The 15805-nt window shown below is 40.1% G+C and overlaps 1 protein-coding gene across 2 annotated transcripts in view; it reads left to right on the top strand.

The window, feature by feature from the left end:
* SRPX (sushi repeat containing protein X-linked) overlaps positions 1 to 4652 on the top strand; it is a 72381-nt gene extending 67729 nt beyond the window's left edge. For both annotated transcript variants that reach the window (XM_003815383.5, XM_034949897.4), the window contains one exon: positions 4097 to 4652. In XM_003815383.5, the coding sequence (XP_003815431.1) occupies positions 4097 to 4280 (184 nt within the window). In that variant the 3' untranslated portion in view covers positions 4281 to 4652. The remainder of the gene's footprint in view (positions 1 to 4096) is intronic.
* The last annotated feature ends 11153 nt before the right edge of the window (positions 4653 to 15805 follow it).

The raw sequence follows: 15805 nt of genomic DNA, 5'->3' as shown, positions 1-15805 counted from the left end.
TCTCTGAATAATGATGTATTAAAGAAGCAGAATTCAACAACCAAAAGGTAATTTCAGAATAACCCAAATTTCTACTTGCATCTCTTGACCACTGTGAAATCGATAATTAGGCTAAAGCAAAACTCCTTAAAATCTTCCTTTCTCACCCAGCCTTTTCTCTCACACACTGCATGGGAGAGTACAGATCTCTGTTTTCAGGGTCCCAGGCTGCTCCCTGTCTCTCAGGGCCTCAGGCAGTTACAAACATCTGGAACACGTGGCTTTCAGGCTTCTGCAAAAGTGGGGAAAGAGAGTAAAAACTCACACTGACTCCTTTATGCTTCATGTTGGAGGTGCCACACCTTGCTCACTCTCTTAGTTCATTGGCCAGAACTAGTTACATGATTGCAATTCACTTTTAAGGGAGGCTGGGAAATGCAGTCTTTCTGTATTGCCAGAAAGAAGAAAATGAAATGGGACTTGGTAAACCCTATCACACCTGTTCAGAAGGCACAGAAATTCCTTGAGAGGTTATATGATAGAAACATATCCTTAGCAAATGATGCTATAGATAGACACAATAGCTTCTTTCTCTAATTTCCCTGTTTTCCAGCTGCCTTTGACCCATCCCATGTTTGATTTGTACCACTTTCCACCCAAAAAGATTCTGCCACATTCCTACCAAGGTAAAAAAAAAAAAAAAAAAAAAAAGAAAGAAAGAAAAAACTCAGAGGGCCAGGATGGAAGAAAAATAAGATGATTCATGAGTTCTCTTTAGTCGGCTGATGAATGGAGAAGGCTGGGTACACTCATATGCTTTTGTTTTTGTTATATTTTACTGCATTTGCATGTAGCACCTCCCCATACCGACTTCAGTAGCAAAGCTTTCAAACATTGGCTATTCAGTACCTAGCACAGTACCTGGCACCATGTTGGCGCTAACTGGAGTAAATGACTCAAAATTTCATTGAAACAGCCTTACTATTTCCAGAGGTGATAATAGCTTTTAAAAGTATATTGTATATCTACAGTTAGTATACAAATACTTCAAGTTGAAGTGTACAAAACTTAAGACAGAGAGTTGTGTTGATATCTAAATATTTATGGTGAATATTTTCAAAGTAGGTTTTATGAAGCTGTTGCTTATTTAGAACTACTTGCTCATATCCTGTGTCAATGATTTTTTAAAACTTGTTGCAGAATTTTCTGAATGGTCTTTGGATTGAATGTGTGTGTATGTGTGTGTGTATGTCATCTTCATAAAATCTTGATGTGATTTTAAACTGTTTAATCTACTTGAAGAACAGAAAAATGTGATTAAAAAATACTTGTCATTCAGATTGTATATATTGGGGCTACCATAGACTTCTATAGGCTGAAGATAATTTTTAAATACATTATGTCGTGGTTCTCAAATTTTTAGCCTCCATCAGAATCCCCTGGAGGGCTTGTTAAAATACGTATTGCTGGAGTCTACACCGTAGGCTCTAAACTGTGTTTCTGATTCAGTAGGTCTCTGGTCGTACCCGAGAATTTGCATTTCTCGTGAGCTCCCAAGAGACCACATGGCGAGGACCACTGGCCTAGTTTTTTACCAAAGCCTTTACAGTTTGAAATAGAATTTTTGCCCAGCAGCCTTCAAGGAAAGGGTCAATAACTATTTTGCAGCTGGATGATAGTCCAGGTAAATGTCATACAGAAATGATCACTCAGGTGCATTACCTAATGGATTCTGTGTCAGGCCGGCATGCCTGTGTTATCAAACATATCAGTGAGAAACAAAGAGCTTGGCAGAACTTTTTCCCTTTGAATTGGAAAGGTGTTTTTTAGACACCTTGGAGTCTAGTGCAGAGGAAAAAAGATGATTTAGGCAAAGAATGGGAAGCAAAAGAGGAGAAGGAAAAGCATAATGCCTGCATAATGTAAAAATTCTCTTGTCTGGCTATTTTCAAATAGCACCAAGGCCGTGATAAAACCCTTGAAGGGAGTCAACAGAAAGAAGAGACTGGGTGCCTGGGGTTGCAGGGTCACCGCCTACCTTCTTTCTTACCCTCATTTCTTTTTTATCTGGAGGTATGATCTGATTCATGCTTTCCAGAGGAATTTTCCAGCAATCTCAAGGAAGACAGGGACCAAGAAAGCCATAATTTCTATACCCACATTATTCTTTGAGTCTACAGTGTTCCCTGGAAGACTTTCCAGGAAGAACTCCTTCCAATCTGACGACAGACACATATGTAACTCAGGCATACTGTCGGCATCACACCTCATCCCCGATTTTGTGTGGTGTTTGATCATTCATCCCCAAGATTTCTGTGGTCTTTCGGCCCTAGTGGGATGCATTCCTGTGGCTGCTGCTAGCCTGCTGATCCAACCACTCAGCTCTTCCCGTGACAGTTTTCCCTCTTTACATTCTGTGTCAATCAAGGCACAAGACTTACACAGGAATGTGTATGGTAGCAGATGGTGGCACTGTGGTGGTGGTGGTGGGGGTTCCCATCCTAGTCTCACAAGCACTATAAAAAAAATGAATGCTCCAATTTCTTATTGGTCACCCTTTCCCACAGGCTTCAGCCACCACATTCCCTATTCCTCTGTTTCCTGAGAGCTCCCTGTACCAGAACTCCTCCATGCTCCCAAAAGAAAACTCAATATCCTTCCCCTTAAAGATGCAGAGCATTTTATCTCTTCATTCACACCTTACTTTGCAGCCTACATTCGCGTGTTCAGAACTCATTAATGCACTTTGCAGTCATCTACTTCTGAGCTCCCCTCTTAGCACTGCAGGAAACCTGGCAGAGGTATTGTCATGTCCTCTTTCTTTCATTTCTAGTCACTGGGAGTGAACTGGCAATTTAGCTCCCCACTGGGATAAAATACAAATTATTCCCTTCTTCCTCGAAACTCCCTCTTAAAAGGCAGAAAAAAGTAGTTTGTGTTCTATGTAATGATTTTTTAACCTTGATCTGTTTGTATGAGGAAAACATATTTTACTTTAAATCCAGATGGCAGTGTATATTCTGCCTCATACATAATCTCAAAATATCTAAACTGAAAAAAAAAATCTGGAGAAGAGACTGAGTGGGCTCATTTATTCATTGGGCTCAGCTTATCTGTTTGTTTGCTTTCTCTAGCTATTCCCATCTAAATATGTTTGTGTTGATATAAAAATCATATTTTTTAGTTTAAATTCTAGTGTGGTAGAGCAGAAAGAACACCAGACACTTGAAACCACTTCATATTCTTTTTTGGAATTATTTGGGGTACAAATTATGATTAATCAAGTCAGAATACATGGGCTGTAGACCAAGCTCAATCCCTTATAACTCTGCAGTCCTGAGCTGGCCACTGAACAGGCCAGAACTATCATGCTGGGAAATTATATCAATCAGCTTTACCTAGCCCAGAGTTTCTCAGCCTTGGCACTATTGCTATGTGAGAACAGATAATTCTTTGTTTGGCGGGGACAGTTGGCTGTGCATTGCAAGATGTTTAGCAGCATTCCTGGCCTCTACCCACTAAATGCCGGTCACATCTTCACTCTCCACTGTGACAACCAAAAATATCTCCAGACATGGCCAAATTTCCCCTGGGGGTGGGGAGCAAAATCACCCCTGTTCATAATCACTGACTTTGTCCTAGTGTGTATGTGGTCGTGCAACACTAGTCAGCAAACGTGGGTTTTGGGTTGATTTCCAAACTTGGATTGATTCCAATTTAATAAAAAAAATCTGTTAGCCTTGTATGCACCTTGTACCAAACGTTGGTATGTGGCACCATTGTACGCCTGAAGTCTTCCTGACTATAATCTAAAACCAAAGCAGTGCTTTTCAACCTCTCATGTACATACCAGTCATCTGGGGATCTTGATAGTAATGCAGACACTAATTCAGTAGGTTTGGGGTTGGGCATGAGAGTCTCCATTTCTAGCAAGTTCTCATGTGATGCTGCTGGTTCAAGGGTCACAGTTGGAGTAGACAGAGTCTAAAGGATGATTCAGTCCTTCATTGTATCAAAGCTTTCTCTGCACACTGTCACAGTAGGGCTCTGGTTGATCCACCAGGACCCTTGGGAGTCATGGTTTGACTTAGTCTCCTCTTTTCTTTGTCTGCCACAGGCTGTTGCTGCGAATCCCACTCTACTCCTTCAGTATGGTGCTAGTGGATAAGCATGGCATGGACAAAGAGCGCTATGTCTCCCTGGTGATGCCTGTGGCCCTGTTCAACCTGATTGACACTTTTCCCTTGAGAAAAGAAGAGATGGTCCTACAAGCCGAAATGAGCCAGACCTGTAACACCTGACATGATGGTTCCTCTCTTGGCAATTCCTCTTCGTTGTCTACATAGTGACATGCACACGGGAAAGCCTTAAAAATATCCTTGATGTACAGATTTTTATTTGTAATTTTAAAAGTCTATTTTATTATGAGCTTTCTTTGCACTTAAAAATTAGCATGCTGCTTTTTGACTTGGAAGTGTTTCAAAAAATTATATGACCATATTTACTCTTTCTAACTTTCTTTACTCCATCATGGCTGGTTGATTTTGTAGAGAAATTAGAACCCATAACCATACACGGGCTATCAACATGTTATTCAATGTGACACCTAACTCTTTTCTATTTTGTTTTTTAAGTAAGACTTTTATTAATAAAATAAAATGTTTTGGAGCAAATTTAGTAGAACTCACTTTGTTTGTCAAGCACCAGCCATACTTGTTCAGTGTGGTCAGTGGTTTTAGGATTGTGATTCTTAGTGGTGTTTTAAGAATGGAAAAAATTTAATTAGTCTTTTTAGGAGCTCTGCTGAGCTGGGATAGAGCTGAGCTGTCAGGTGTTCAAGTAGCCAATTAAAGCCACAAGCTAAAAATGAAAGAGTTAAGCCTTCAGTCACAGTCTAAAACCAGAGGAAGCATCAACTTCACTCTTCCATTTTCACCTGTGGGACAGCACGCTGGTCAAGATTCAAGTGGAGCAGCACAGACGTGGGGTCATCTTTCTATTGAGGGAGCCCCGAACAAAAGGCTCTGGCAGTTTTACGGACCCTGGAGTCATGTGGTGGGGTAGGAGTGGAAAAGTCCTGGGCACTGAGGCAGAGTGAAGGAAAGTATCTTCAAATTTTTTCCCTTTTCCTTACCCCATAAGATCTCAGCAGAGGAACCTGAAGACCTCTTGCCCAAGGCCTCAGATAAAGGGCCTAGAAATGAAGGCACAGGGCTAGGAATGTAAATATGTGAAAGAGCATGATTGGCCAGGGGGTCTGAGTCTTTGACTGCAACACCCCACAGAGACTGCCATACGCTGGCTGTGCACCAAGTCTGGTGTGTGGAGGGCAGCTTTCCCAGTGAAGCCTGCCAGGTAAAGTCTTCGTCATCGCCTATGATCAGGCCTGAAAAATCACACATTGGTTTTTAACCAGTAGCCAGACTCCTCAATTCTCCCATGCAAATCTTGAAATTTTTCCTCCATTTTTAGAATATCAGTTTGGTTCACAATCTATTCCTAAACAAAATGACTAAGTGAATGATGTTTCCCACTGGTTTCCCACTGAAAATCTTGCAGAACTTTTCTGTGCACCTTTTGGACCTTATAGAAACAATAGATAAATTCTAACATACAGAGATTTAACACAGAAAGCAGATTTAACAATTTTGTTTTAATATTAGGCAGGGCGATTGCTGAACTGCCAATAGGTTTACACTCTATTTACAAACATGATTTTGTTCACAGAGCATACTAGAAGCCAGTTTTTGACTTCTGTCTTCTTCAGATGTATCAGAAAGGTCAATGGCATGGCTCATAGAGGAATGTCAAATAGTGACCAATTGGAAACCATGAAAAGTTCAAGAGGGGTGGGAAGAGGGTGAAGGATAAAAGACTACAAATTGGGTTCAGTGTACACTGCTCAGGTGATGGGTGCACCAAAATCTCACAAATCACCACCAAAGAACTTACTCGTGTAACCAAATAGCCACCTGTTCTCCAAAAACTTATGGAAATAAAAGAAAAAAGGAAAAGTTCAGGAGATCATTTGTTACAATTAAGCAAGCATATATCTGCCTCTACCTTTGTTAAAGCTCTCTTGCTTTGACAAGTCAGCCTGTGCCCTTTGCCCCATACCCTGAAAGGTTCAAACCTTGAAGATGAGCTGACATTTAAGGAACTACTTGGATTCCTTCAAACCAATTTACCTGATGACTTGGAATATTGCAAGCACTTTTCCCAACAAGATCAACAGACTATTTGAAGATCAATGAATCCACTATGGTATTTTAAAAGTAAATACCCTGCATCAAAATTTGGGGACATTTCTAAAGATTAATTAATAGCCTCTCTCTAGAGAACCGGTTTCCCACTGGAAATCTTGCAGAACTTTTCTATGTACCTTTTGGACCTAATAAAAACAAACAAACAAACAAAAAAACAGTTCCTAATTCTGCTTGCTTACAGTTTGGTACTGCAGAACTTCTACACATGTATGCAGGTTGTAGTATACACACACACACACACACACACACATATATATATATACATATATATGTGTGTATATATATGTGTGTGTGTGTATATATATATGTATATATATATGTGTGTGTGTATATATATATATATATATATATGTATATATATCCAGATATAGTTGTTGTCTGTGGGAGGTTAGTCCAATAGAAACCATTATTAGAAATCTAGTAGTGAAGGATGAACTAGAAGGTGGAAGAGTCCAGTCCATTCACAGAGAACTGCAGATTTACCTCTACAAACTCTCAACTCTTGAGCTTAGATCATTGGAGTGAGCAGTGAAGGAGACGAAAGGCAGTGCACATTGAAGCAAGGATTAATGCTCAGGATGTTGATACCTATACTATTCCTGCAGTAAAAATTACCCCAAAAATCAGTGTCTTAAAACAACAAACATATTATCTCTCACAATTTCTGTGGGTCAGGGATTTGGGAGCAACTTAGCTGGCCAATTCTGGCTTGGAGTCTCTCTTGAGATTGCTGTCATATCTTGGCTGGGACTGCAGTCAAAGGATTGACTGGGGCTGGAGAATCCGCTTCCACGGTGGCTCACTCACATGACTGGCAAGTTGGTGCTGGTGGTTGGAAGAGATCTCTATTTGTCTCCACATGGATTTCTCCACAGAGTGTTGCATGAATGTTCTCATAACATGGTAGTTGGCTTCCTCTGGTAGAAGTGATCCAAGAAAGGGCAAAGTGGAAGAGGCAATATCTTTTATGACATAGTCTCAAAAGGCACACACTGTTACTTCCACAGTATCCTGTTGGTCCACCAGATCAGCCCTATTCAATGGGGAAGAGGACAACACAATAGGATGGATACTAAGAGGTAAAGATCACTGGGGCCTATTTTGAAGGCTAGCTTCTGCCGGTTCCCATAGCTGCTGACAACTTCTTAACTGGGGACATGGCTATTTATTTATTTATTGGCATAAATTTAGAGGGTACAAGTGCAATTTTGTGACATGGATATGTTGCATAGTGGTGAAGTCTAGGCTTTTGGTATCATTATCACCCAAATAGTGTACACATTATACCCATTAAGTAATTTCTCATTTCTCATCCCCACCCACCCTTACCCTTCTGAAACTCTATTATTACTCCACACTCTATGTCCATGTGTACACATTATTTAGCTTCCACTTATAAGTGAGAACATATAGTATTTGACTTTCAGTTTCTGAGTTAGTTTACTTAATGGCCTCCAGTTCCATCCATGTTGTTGCAAAGGACATGATTTCATTCTTTTTGTTATGGCTGAGTAGTATTCCATTGTGTGTGTGTGTGTGTGTGTGTGTGTGTGTGTGTGTATCACATTTTCTCTATCCAATCATCTCTTGATGCACACTTAGATTGATTCCATATCTTTGCTCTTGTGAATAGTGCAGCTGTAAACATACAAGTGCAAGTGTCTTTTTGTATAATGATTTCTTTTCCTTTGGGTATATACGCAGGGGTGGGATTGCTGGATCAAATGGTAGTTCTATTTTTAGTTCTTTGAGAAATCTCCATATTGTTTTCCATACAGGTTGGATTAATTTACAATTCCACCAACAATGTATAAGGATTCCCTTCTCTCCACATCCTCGCCAACATCTTTTATTTTTTTGACGTTTTAATAATGAGGGACATGGCTTCTTTATGGTAGAAAACATGGAGTAGTTCTAGAATAAACAAATATAATTGTGGCTTCCCGAATTGGTAGGAAAATTCCCAATTTTACAACTTCTTAGCAGTTCCCTTGGCAGTCCCAGGTGGTTTAGGGACTTTTTTATGGAAGGTCAGCATAAAGTCTATTTTTTTAACCTTCCACTCTAGATAAGAACAATATCCTTTCTCTTTGAACTAGCTTGCGTTGACTCTATTCTCTGTAATTAAGTCCTTAATGATACAGACAGTAAAATTAAAAGCGTAGTCTTGAAACACTGGATTTCTTGGACTTCTCTTCCTTGCAATTCCACAGTTAACAGTGATATCAAGCATCTCTTGAAGACATATCTTATAAGCCATGATAAAATCGTTCAGTACAATTGACCATTTTTCTTCAGCAATGCTTAGTCACACAGGTTGAGGAAGAGAGAAGGCATACTGAAAGAGTAATCTGGGGGTAGATGGTTGTGACAAAGGTATGGTGGCAGGACAAGGGGAGGGAGTTGGTTGTAGTATTGAGAAAATGGATTGTGTGATTACACACAAGGACAAGAGTTAGTCTAAAAAGAAACTCGGGAGGCTGAGGCAGGAGAATGGCGTGAACCCGGGAGGTGGAGCTTGCAGTGAGCCAAGATCGCGGCACTGCACTCCAGCCTGGGCGACAGAGCGAGACTCCATCTCAAAAACAAAAACAAAAAACAGTAGTGGCACTGACCTATTCAAAGAATATAGGGAAAGGCTAATGATCCTAATGTGGTTTAAGAGTGAATATAATCAGTAGAAAGATACGAGAGATTTGGAAGAGATGAAGAAAATATCATTGAAATTGTGATGTTAGGAAGTTGAATAAATTATCCATATGGGTGATGTGGATACTGGCAGGAGTTAAGGCAAAGGAGATGAGTGAGAGTCAAATTCCAAGGATATATAGAGTGGAGGAGATAACTGTGTATAGATAGGTGACTGTAAGGAGAGCATGATGGAAAGTGATATGGTAGATGGCAGGATTCTCAGAGAAGGTCTTTTGCTCAGATTAGGAAAGAATGATCAATTAAGAAGGAGCTGTGGGGAATTGAGCAGATGTTGACATTACCTCTCAACCAAGTGATATTAAAGTATGAAAGAGCAACCTGCTGTAAGAAAAGCGACAAAGAGGAAAACAAGAATTTACTCAAGAATATTTTGAAAAGATGCTAAAGCTATAGGAAGGTGCTATGGTTTGGATATATGACTCCTCTAAGTCTCATGTTGAAATTTGATTCCCAGTGTTGAAAGTGGGGTCTAATGCGAGATGTTTGGGTCATAGGGACACATCCCTCCTGAATGGCTTGGTGCCATCCTGGCAGTAAGGAGTGAGTTGTTCCTCTGTTAGTTCCTGTGAGAATTCTCCTGAGAACTGGTCATCAAAAAGAGCCTCCAACTGCACTCCCCTCTCCCTTGTTTCCTGTCTTGCCATGTGTTCTCTGTACATACCAGGTCCCCTTCACCTTCCTCCACAAGTGGAAGCAGTATGAGGCCCTCATCAGAAGCAGATGCTGGCTCTATGCTTCTTGTACAGCCTGCAGAACCATGAACCAAGTAAACGTAAACCTCTTTTCTTTATAAATTACCCAGCCTCAGCTATTCCTTTGTAGCAACACAAGTGGACTAAGGCAAAAGGTCACTTTACTATGAAATGTGTGTGTGTGTGTGTGTGTGTGTGTGTGTGTACGGCAATAGTCCAGAGGCATCAAAGTCTGGAAGAGAGTTGGGCAAGGGGACACTCAGAGCAGTATGAGAATGAGACAACAACAAGACCAGTGAGGGAGACAGCTCATGCCTGTAACTGGAGGATTATAGACATCAGAGACATGGATGAACTTGATAGGCTTTGAGGTTTCCATTTTCAGAGGACAATGTTTTAGTGCCAGAACTGACATTCCTTGTGATTCCTGTGTAACCTATCTTAGACAACCGAGACAGGAAGAGTCAGGTCCAGTCCCCTACCATGACCAGAACTGACCTTATGGTGGAGGCTGGGCCTGGTTCTTCCTGCCTTGGGGTATCTAGCACAGGTTACACAGGAATCATCATCAACTCCACAAGGAGACAGGACTTCCTAGAGAGTATTTGGCTCTACGTGTGGGCAGGGAAATTCAAAAAGAGCCTGCTGCTGTTGTCAAAAGGCAAGAATATTTTCAGAGGTAACCGAGGTAATATTTTTAAAAATATTCTTTCATCTTTTGATGGACTCTTAGTTTGATTCCTTATCTTGGCTATTGTGAATAATGCCACAATAAACATGGGAGTGCAGATATGTCTTCAACACACTGATTTTATTAGATTGTAAGACAATTGGCCAGGTGTGGTGGCTCACACCTGTAATCACAGCACTTTCGGAGGTCAAGGTGAGAGGATTGCTTGAGCCCAGGAAATCAAGACCAGCCTGGGCCAACATAGCAGGACTCTGTCTCTATAAAAAATGTTTAAAAATTATCTGGGTGTGGAGGCATACACCTGTGGTCCCAGATACTTGGAAGGCTGAGGTGAGAGGATCACTCGAGCCTGGGAGGCTGAGGCTGCAATGAGCTGTAACCACGACACTGCATTCCAGCTTGGGTGACAGAATGAGACCTTGTCTAAAAAAAAAAAAAAAAGATTGTGAAACAATTGGATATGTTATGATGGCCTTTGGCCCAACATCAGAACCACCCCGGCAAGAGGATATAAAACCAGACTTGCTGAGTGGATTGTGGGGAAATAGATTTTATAGAACACTGCACAGATGAAGGAGGATATATTGTTCAAGGGTCTGGTATGGCTCTGCTGTCACCCCACAGATGAGAACGTGGCCTTGCTAATCTTAGTTCAAAATGGGAAGACACAGGAATTAAATTTCATTTAATGGCAGACTACCCCATATCATACTAACCTCCCTGCTGATAACAATTATAACTTTGGACAAAATAAAGAAAGAGAAGTTACTGGAACTCATTGGCACTCAACCAAAAGCAGGCAGAGTCTGAAATAACTATGACCTTGAAAGAATGTAAGCACATTGGGTAACATGCACATTTGGTTGGCTTTTCCCTTGAGGACTTTTCCATTTGCTAGTGTACTGGATGTGGAACTCAAGCAGAAGGCTGTACTCTTACTGGGCTGAGGATTCAGAGGATGAAGGCAGGATGACCAGAGAGTGTGGAAATGGAGGAGATATGTGAAAGGAGAAAGCCAGTGGGTGGGATTTGGGAGGGGGAACCCAAATGTGCATATAAATTGCCCTTAAATCTTTAACTGACCCCTGAGCTGTGCATGCACAGAGTGAGGCTACAAGAAGTCCAGGAGGAAAACAAAATAGCTGAAGGGAAAGACCTGAGCTGAGCAGTGATCTCAGCAGCTGATCTGTGCTGGAGAGATAGTTTGGAGGTCAAATCCTTTCAAGTTAAAGGAGCTCAGAGAACAGGTTGAGCTTCCACTGAAAATTCAGGACTACTCTTCAAAAGTAAAGAACAAGATTCAGGATTAAGTTAAATCAAAGTAGACCTCCTTAACAAAGCCTAAAATCAAGCTTCCACAACACCAAGCTGGGTGAATTAGTAATTTAACTGTCTGCAGAAACAAAAATGTGAACAGCCTAGGTCTATAAAAATTTCCTTAAACCAGCAGTTCTCAAACTTTTGAAGGATTCCAAAGTACTTTTCTTTGTGTGGGTTACATCTCTCAATATTTACCAGGTTAGAAATCAAAACAGAGAAATTTTAAAAATTATATTTCGATGCATTTCAAAAAATAAATTTATTGCATGATGATGTAGATAACATATTTTTGAGAAAATCTAAGTATGTTTTGCAAAACCAAAAAGTAAGATGAGCAGCATTATTTTACATTTTTGCAAGTCTCTTCAAGTCTGGCATAATAGAAGATAGCTAGTTTCTCATATATGCTTTCCTATTCAGTCTCTTGCAATATGTTATTTTGATTGAAATATAAGAAGAAAATCTGGCTTCACAGATATACACACACACACACACACATATACACACACGCACATATATGTATTTGGAAAAGGGAGGAGTATTTTAATAGCCTATTTAGATAACTGTGAATATTTTTTTGACACTTCACCAAAAGTCAACAAGTGGTAGTTCCTTAAAGATTAATGGTGATATGAAAACTGTTTGTACTCTGTTGCATTAAAATCCACTGGTCTATCTTGTGCTTTGAAAGTATCTTTTATCTATGCACAATTTTTTAACTCATGCATCCATCATTTAGAAAACACTGGTTCACTGAATCAAGTAGCTCTTCCAAAGATTGATAAATTTTGTTACACAATATTAGAATATCACATTAGTTAATGTCATCACCAGTCTTATCAGAAAAGTGTATAAGTATTAGGAAGCTGTCACAGTCACAATGGTAGATACAAGTTTTCAAAAATTCTAATTTTTGCTTCAAAGCTTGAATGTTATCATTGGCAACAAGTACTGCCAATTGTTTTCCCTGAAGTGACAGGCTCACTTTGTTCATTTTTGAAAAAATGTCTGCCAAATTCTCAAGCCTGAATAACCCGTTATTTGTTCTTTAAAATAAAAAGAATGCTGAAAACGCATCATACTTTGGTATGCACAGAAAATATTTAAAACATATGTATTTAGGGTCAAGATTTAATAAGACTATTTTTTACTGCTTCATCAGGGGTATTCTTAAATAAAACTGGTATTTTACTTTTCTTACTATGAAAGCATGAAGATAAAAATATGCACTGCCTTGATTCCTGCCATAGTGCTACAGTTTTGCACAGTGAAAAGAGCAAGTAAGGAAGATAGTTTTGTCCTTGCTAACCCCTTGAAGAAGTTTTAGGACACCCAGGAGTCCAAAGACCAAACATTGTACTGCCTTAAACTGAAGAGCCCCGTTTGTTAATATAATTCTGGAATTGTGATGGAATCTGGAATAGAAAGGAGTGGAAAAAACCCAAAATTTGGCATCTTTCTTAACTCTGGTAGGTCTTGTGGGGACTGTTCCTAATAGCTGTGTGCCTTGTAGAGACCCCACACTTAAGGGAACATTTCTCCACATGTGCTGCATCTGCTCCTGTTCTTTGCAGCTATTTTTCTTTTGATAGGTTCTACATCCTTAGCTAAATTAATCAGAAATGAAGAGCAGGGATGAGCGGACCCTTTTGGTTCATCAAGACTCTAAACTGTGAGGGAGGGAGAGCATCAGGATAATAGCTAATGCATGCGGGGCTTAATACCTAGGTGACGGGTTGATAGGTGCAGCAAACCATCATGGCACACGTTTACCTATGTAACAAACCTGCACGTGCTGCACATGTATCCAAGAACTTAAAATTAAATTTAAAAAAATCTAAACTGTAACACTGCGTTCAAATTATCTCATTTAATCTTCACAAGAAGTCACAAATATTTCATCTCCTCTCAGCTTTACTTGCTTGTTAACAGCATTAAAGCTGGGACTTACAGTAACTGAAGAAGGGACACTGAGGGCTTCTTGTATAGCTGTGTCCTAAGGGTTGCTGCAGTAAGGGGAATGTCTTTGTCAGCAAGACTGCAAGCACGACAACCTTGGCCTACCAGCCCTCTCAATACACTTTATGCCTTAACCTTGGATATGCATTCAAATTACTCGGGGAGCTTTAAAAAATACTGATGATTTGGTGCCACACCCAGAGATTATGATATAACTGGTCTAGGTGCAGACAGGACTTGAGGGATTTTAAAAGCTTCCAAGGGGATTCTCATGTGAAGCCAAGGGTGAGAACCACCGTTTTGGTCGAGGTGAGAAAGATGCCAGGTATAACCAATGATGGGAATACACCTCCCCCTTTGGAGAAACACTTGTTATTGCTTCTCTGCCTTTGGCCAAGGTTTTTAGTGTTTGCATTACAAAGTTAAACTTATGTTTAACTCATTTAAAATATGGCACTTGTTTCTCCTTAGGACAAAGCCACAGGAATGTTGCAAAGCACCTAGCTTTGTTCATCAGAATCAATTTTACTAATGAATGTGCAGGGTACAGATGCATTTCTGTTACTATGGTGTCATTTCTGAAGATGCTCAACAGCTTAAGGATTTGTTTTTCTGTTTGCTCTATGGCTGCATTGGAGCTTGAAGAAAATTTAATTTCTCTGCATCGTGTTTGAAATGTTGTATTGTCTCTCTCTACATCAGAACAAGTTTCTGTGAAGGATGGTGCTGTGCTTAGGCAGCAGTGCTGTGAGACTAACAAATTGACTTCAAATGGAACTGAAATGCCATTGTTTGGTCACAGATCAAATCTGAATCTTTCTCTCTTGAGTACCTTCCAATGTGTCGCTTAGTTTCATGAAATTCCGTTTGACTCTTGGGCAGGCTAAGTGGATTTCTGATGCCTTCTGAGACTAAGCATGAACTTCCAGGCTTCAAAAGAGGAGTTACTTCTCTCTCTCTTGAAAAACCAGAAAGAGAAGAAATACTTTTATTTCTCAACAAGTGGCAGCAATATAGCACAAATATATGAACTTTGTGAAGGGACTGAGTTCCAAGACCCTCTAGAGCAATGCTCCTCAGAATGTGGTCCTTGTACTAGTTGCTGGTCCCTGCACCATTTATTACTGGTTTACAAGGAGATAAGGAGTTTGCCCAAGACTGGAAATCAACAGTGTCAATAAATTTGTTATTTAGTTCAGCTGATGTTTTTGATTGCAAAACTTTCCATGAAGGAAGCCACACACTGATTTACATTCTGATGCAAGCTCCCTATCTTATCATGGGCCAGCACCTTGAGTAGCATTTCCCTAGAGGAGGGCCAGAGGTGAGACACTTGTTCCTTTGTCTCTATAGAGACCAATTAGTAAATTAGAAATTAGGAAAGAAAATGCAATGGAGTTTTTCAAAGGCACAGTAGCTTTTATTCCAGACTGAGTAGTCTCAGTCGTTACTAGTCGAGAGCCCATGCAATTCTGATTAGCAGTTTTGCTAAAGGATTGGTGAGTTATAGACTCTGAGCCTAGACTAAATAATATCTTAGAAATAAAAGTGATAAGAAAAACTGTCTTGATTTTTGGCTACCTTATATTTCTTCCAGTGAACAGAGGCACTACGATTGGAAGACATTTTTTTGGTTTTTTTTTATTCAAAGACGTTAACATGTACTATGCACATATTAATGTGCCAAGTGCTGGGAATGCTTCTCAAATATGTGAGCAATACAATCTTGGAATTCTATTTTGAGAGGCTGCTTCCTAAAGAACAAGCCTAATATCAATTACTGTATCAATTAGGGTCTCAGCAGGAAACAGATGGAACACTGAAACTGTGGCTGCAACACTGAGGAAAGATTAGTAGAGGGATTATTTATAAAGGTGCAGTCAGAGTCAAGGGAAAACAACAAGGGATGGTGATACTAGCAACAGCTAGGAGCCTTTACCACTAGTAGGCCTGAAAGATTGGAGGGTAGGAGTGGCTCTGTGGCTCTAGCTGCAGGAGAAGGTAACCTAAAAAGAACTATAGCCCTGAATAGAGGAATGTAGCCACTATCACTTGGTGACCCAGCAGGAGGGAGCCAGGCTTGTAACTATACCAGTCTCACTTTCCTCACACCATTCAATCTCCTACTGCTGGCTTTCTTTGTCCAAACCCAACCAAAATCCAGAAGGTAAGAGAGTCACATTGAA

This window comes from Pan paniscus, chromosome X, assembly GCF_029289425.2.
Source record: "Pan paniscus chromosome X, NHGRI_mPanPan1-v2.0_pri, whole genome shotgun sequence".
NCBI classification, from domain to species: domain Eukaryota; kingdom Metazoa; phylum Chordata; class Mammalia; order Primates; family Hominidae; genus Pan; species Pan paniscus.
Note: the sequence above shows the minus strand (reverse complement) of the source record. Positions and strands in the feature narration are given on the sequence as shown.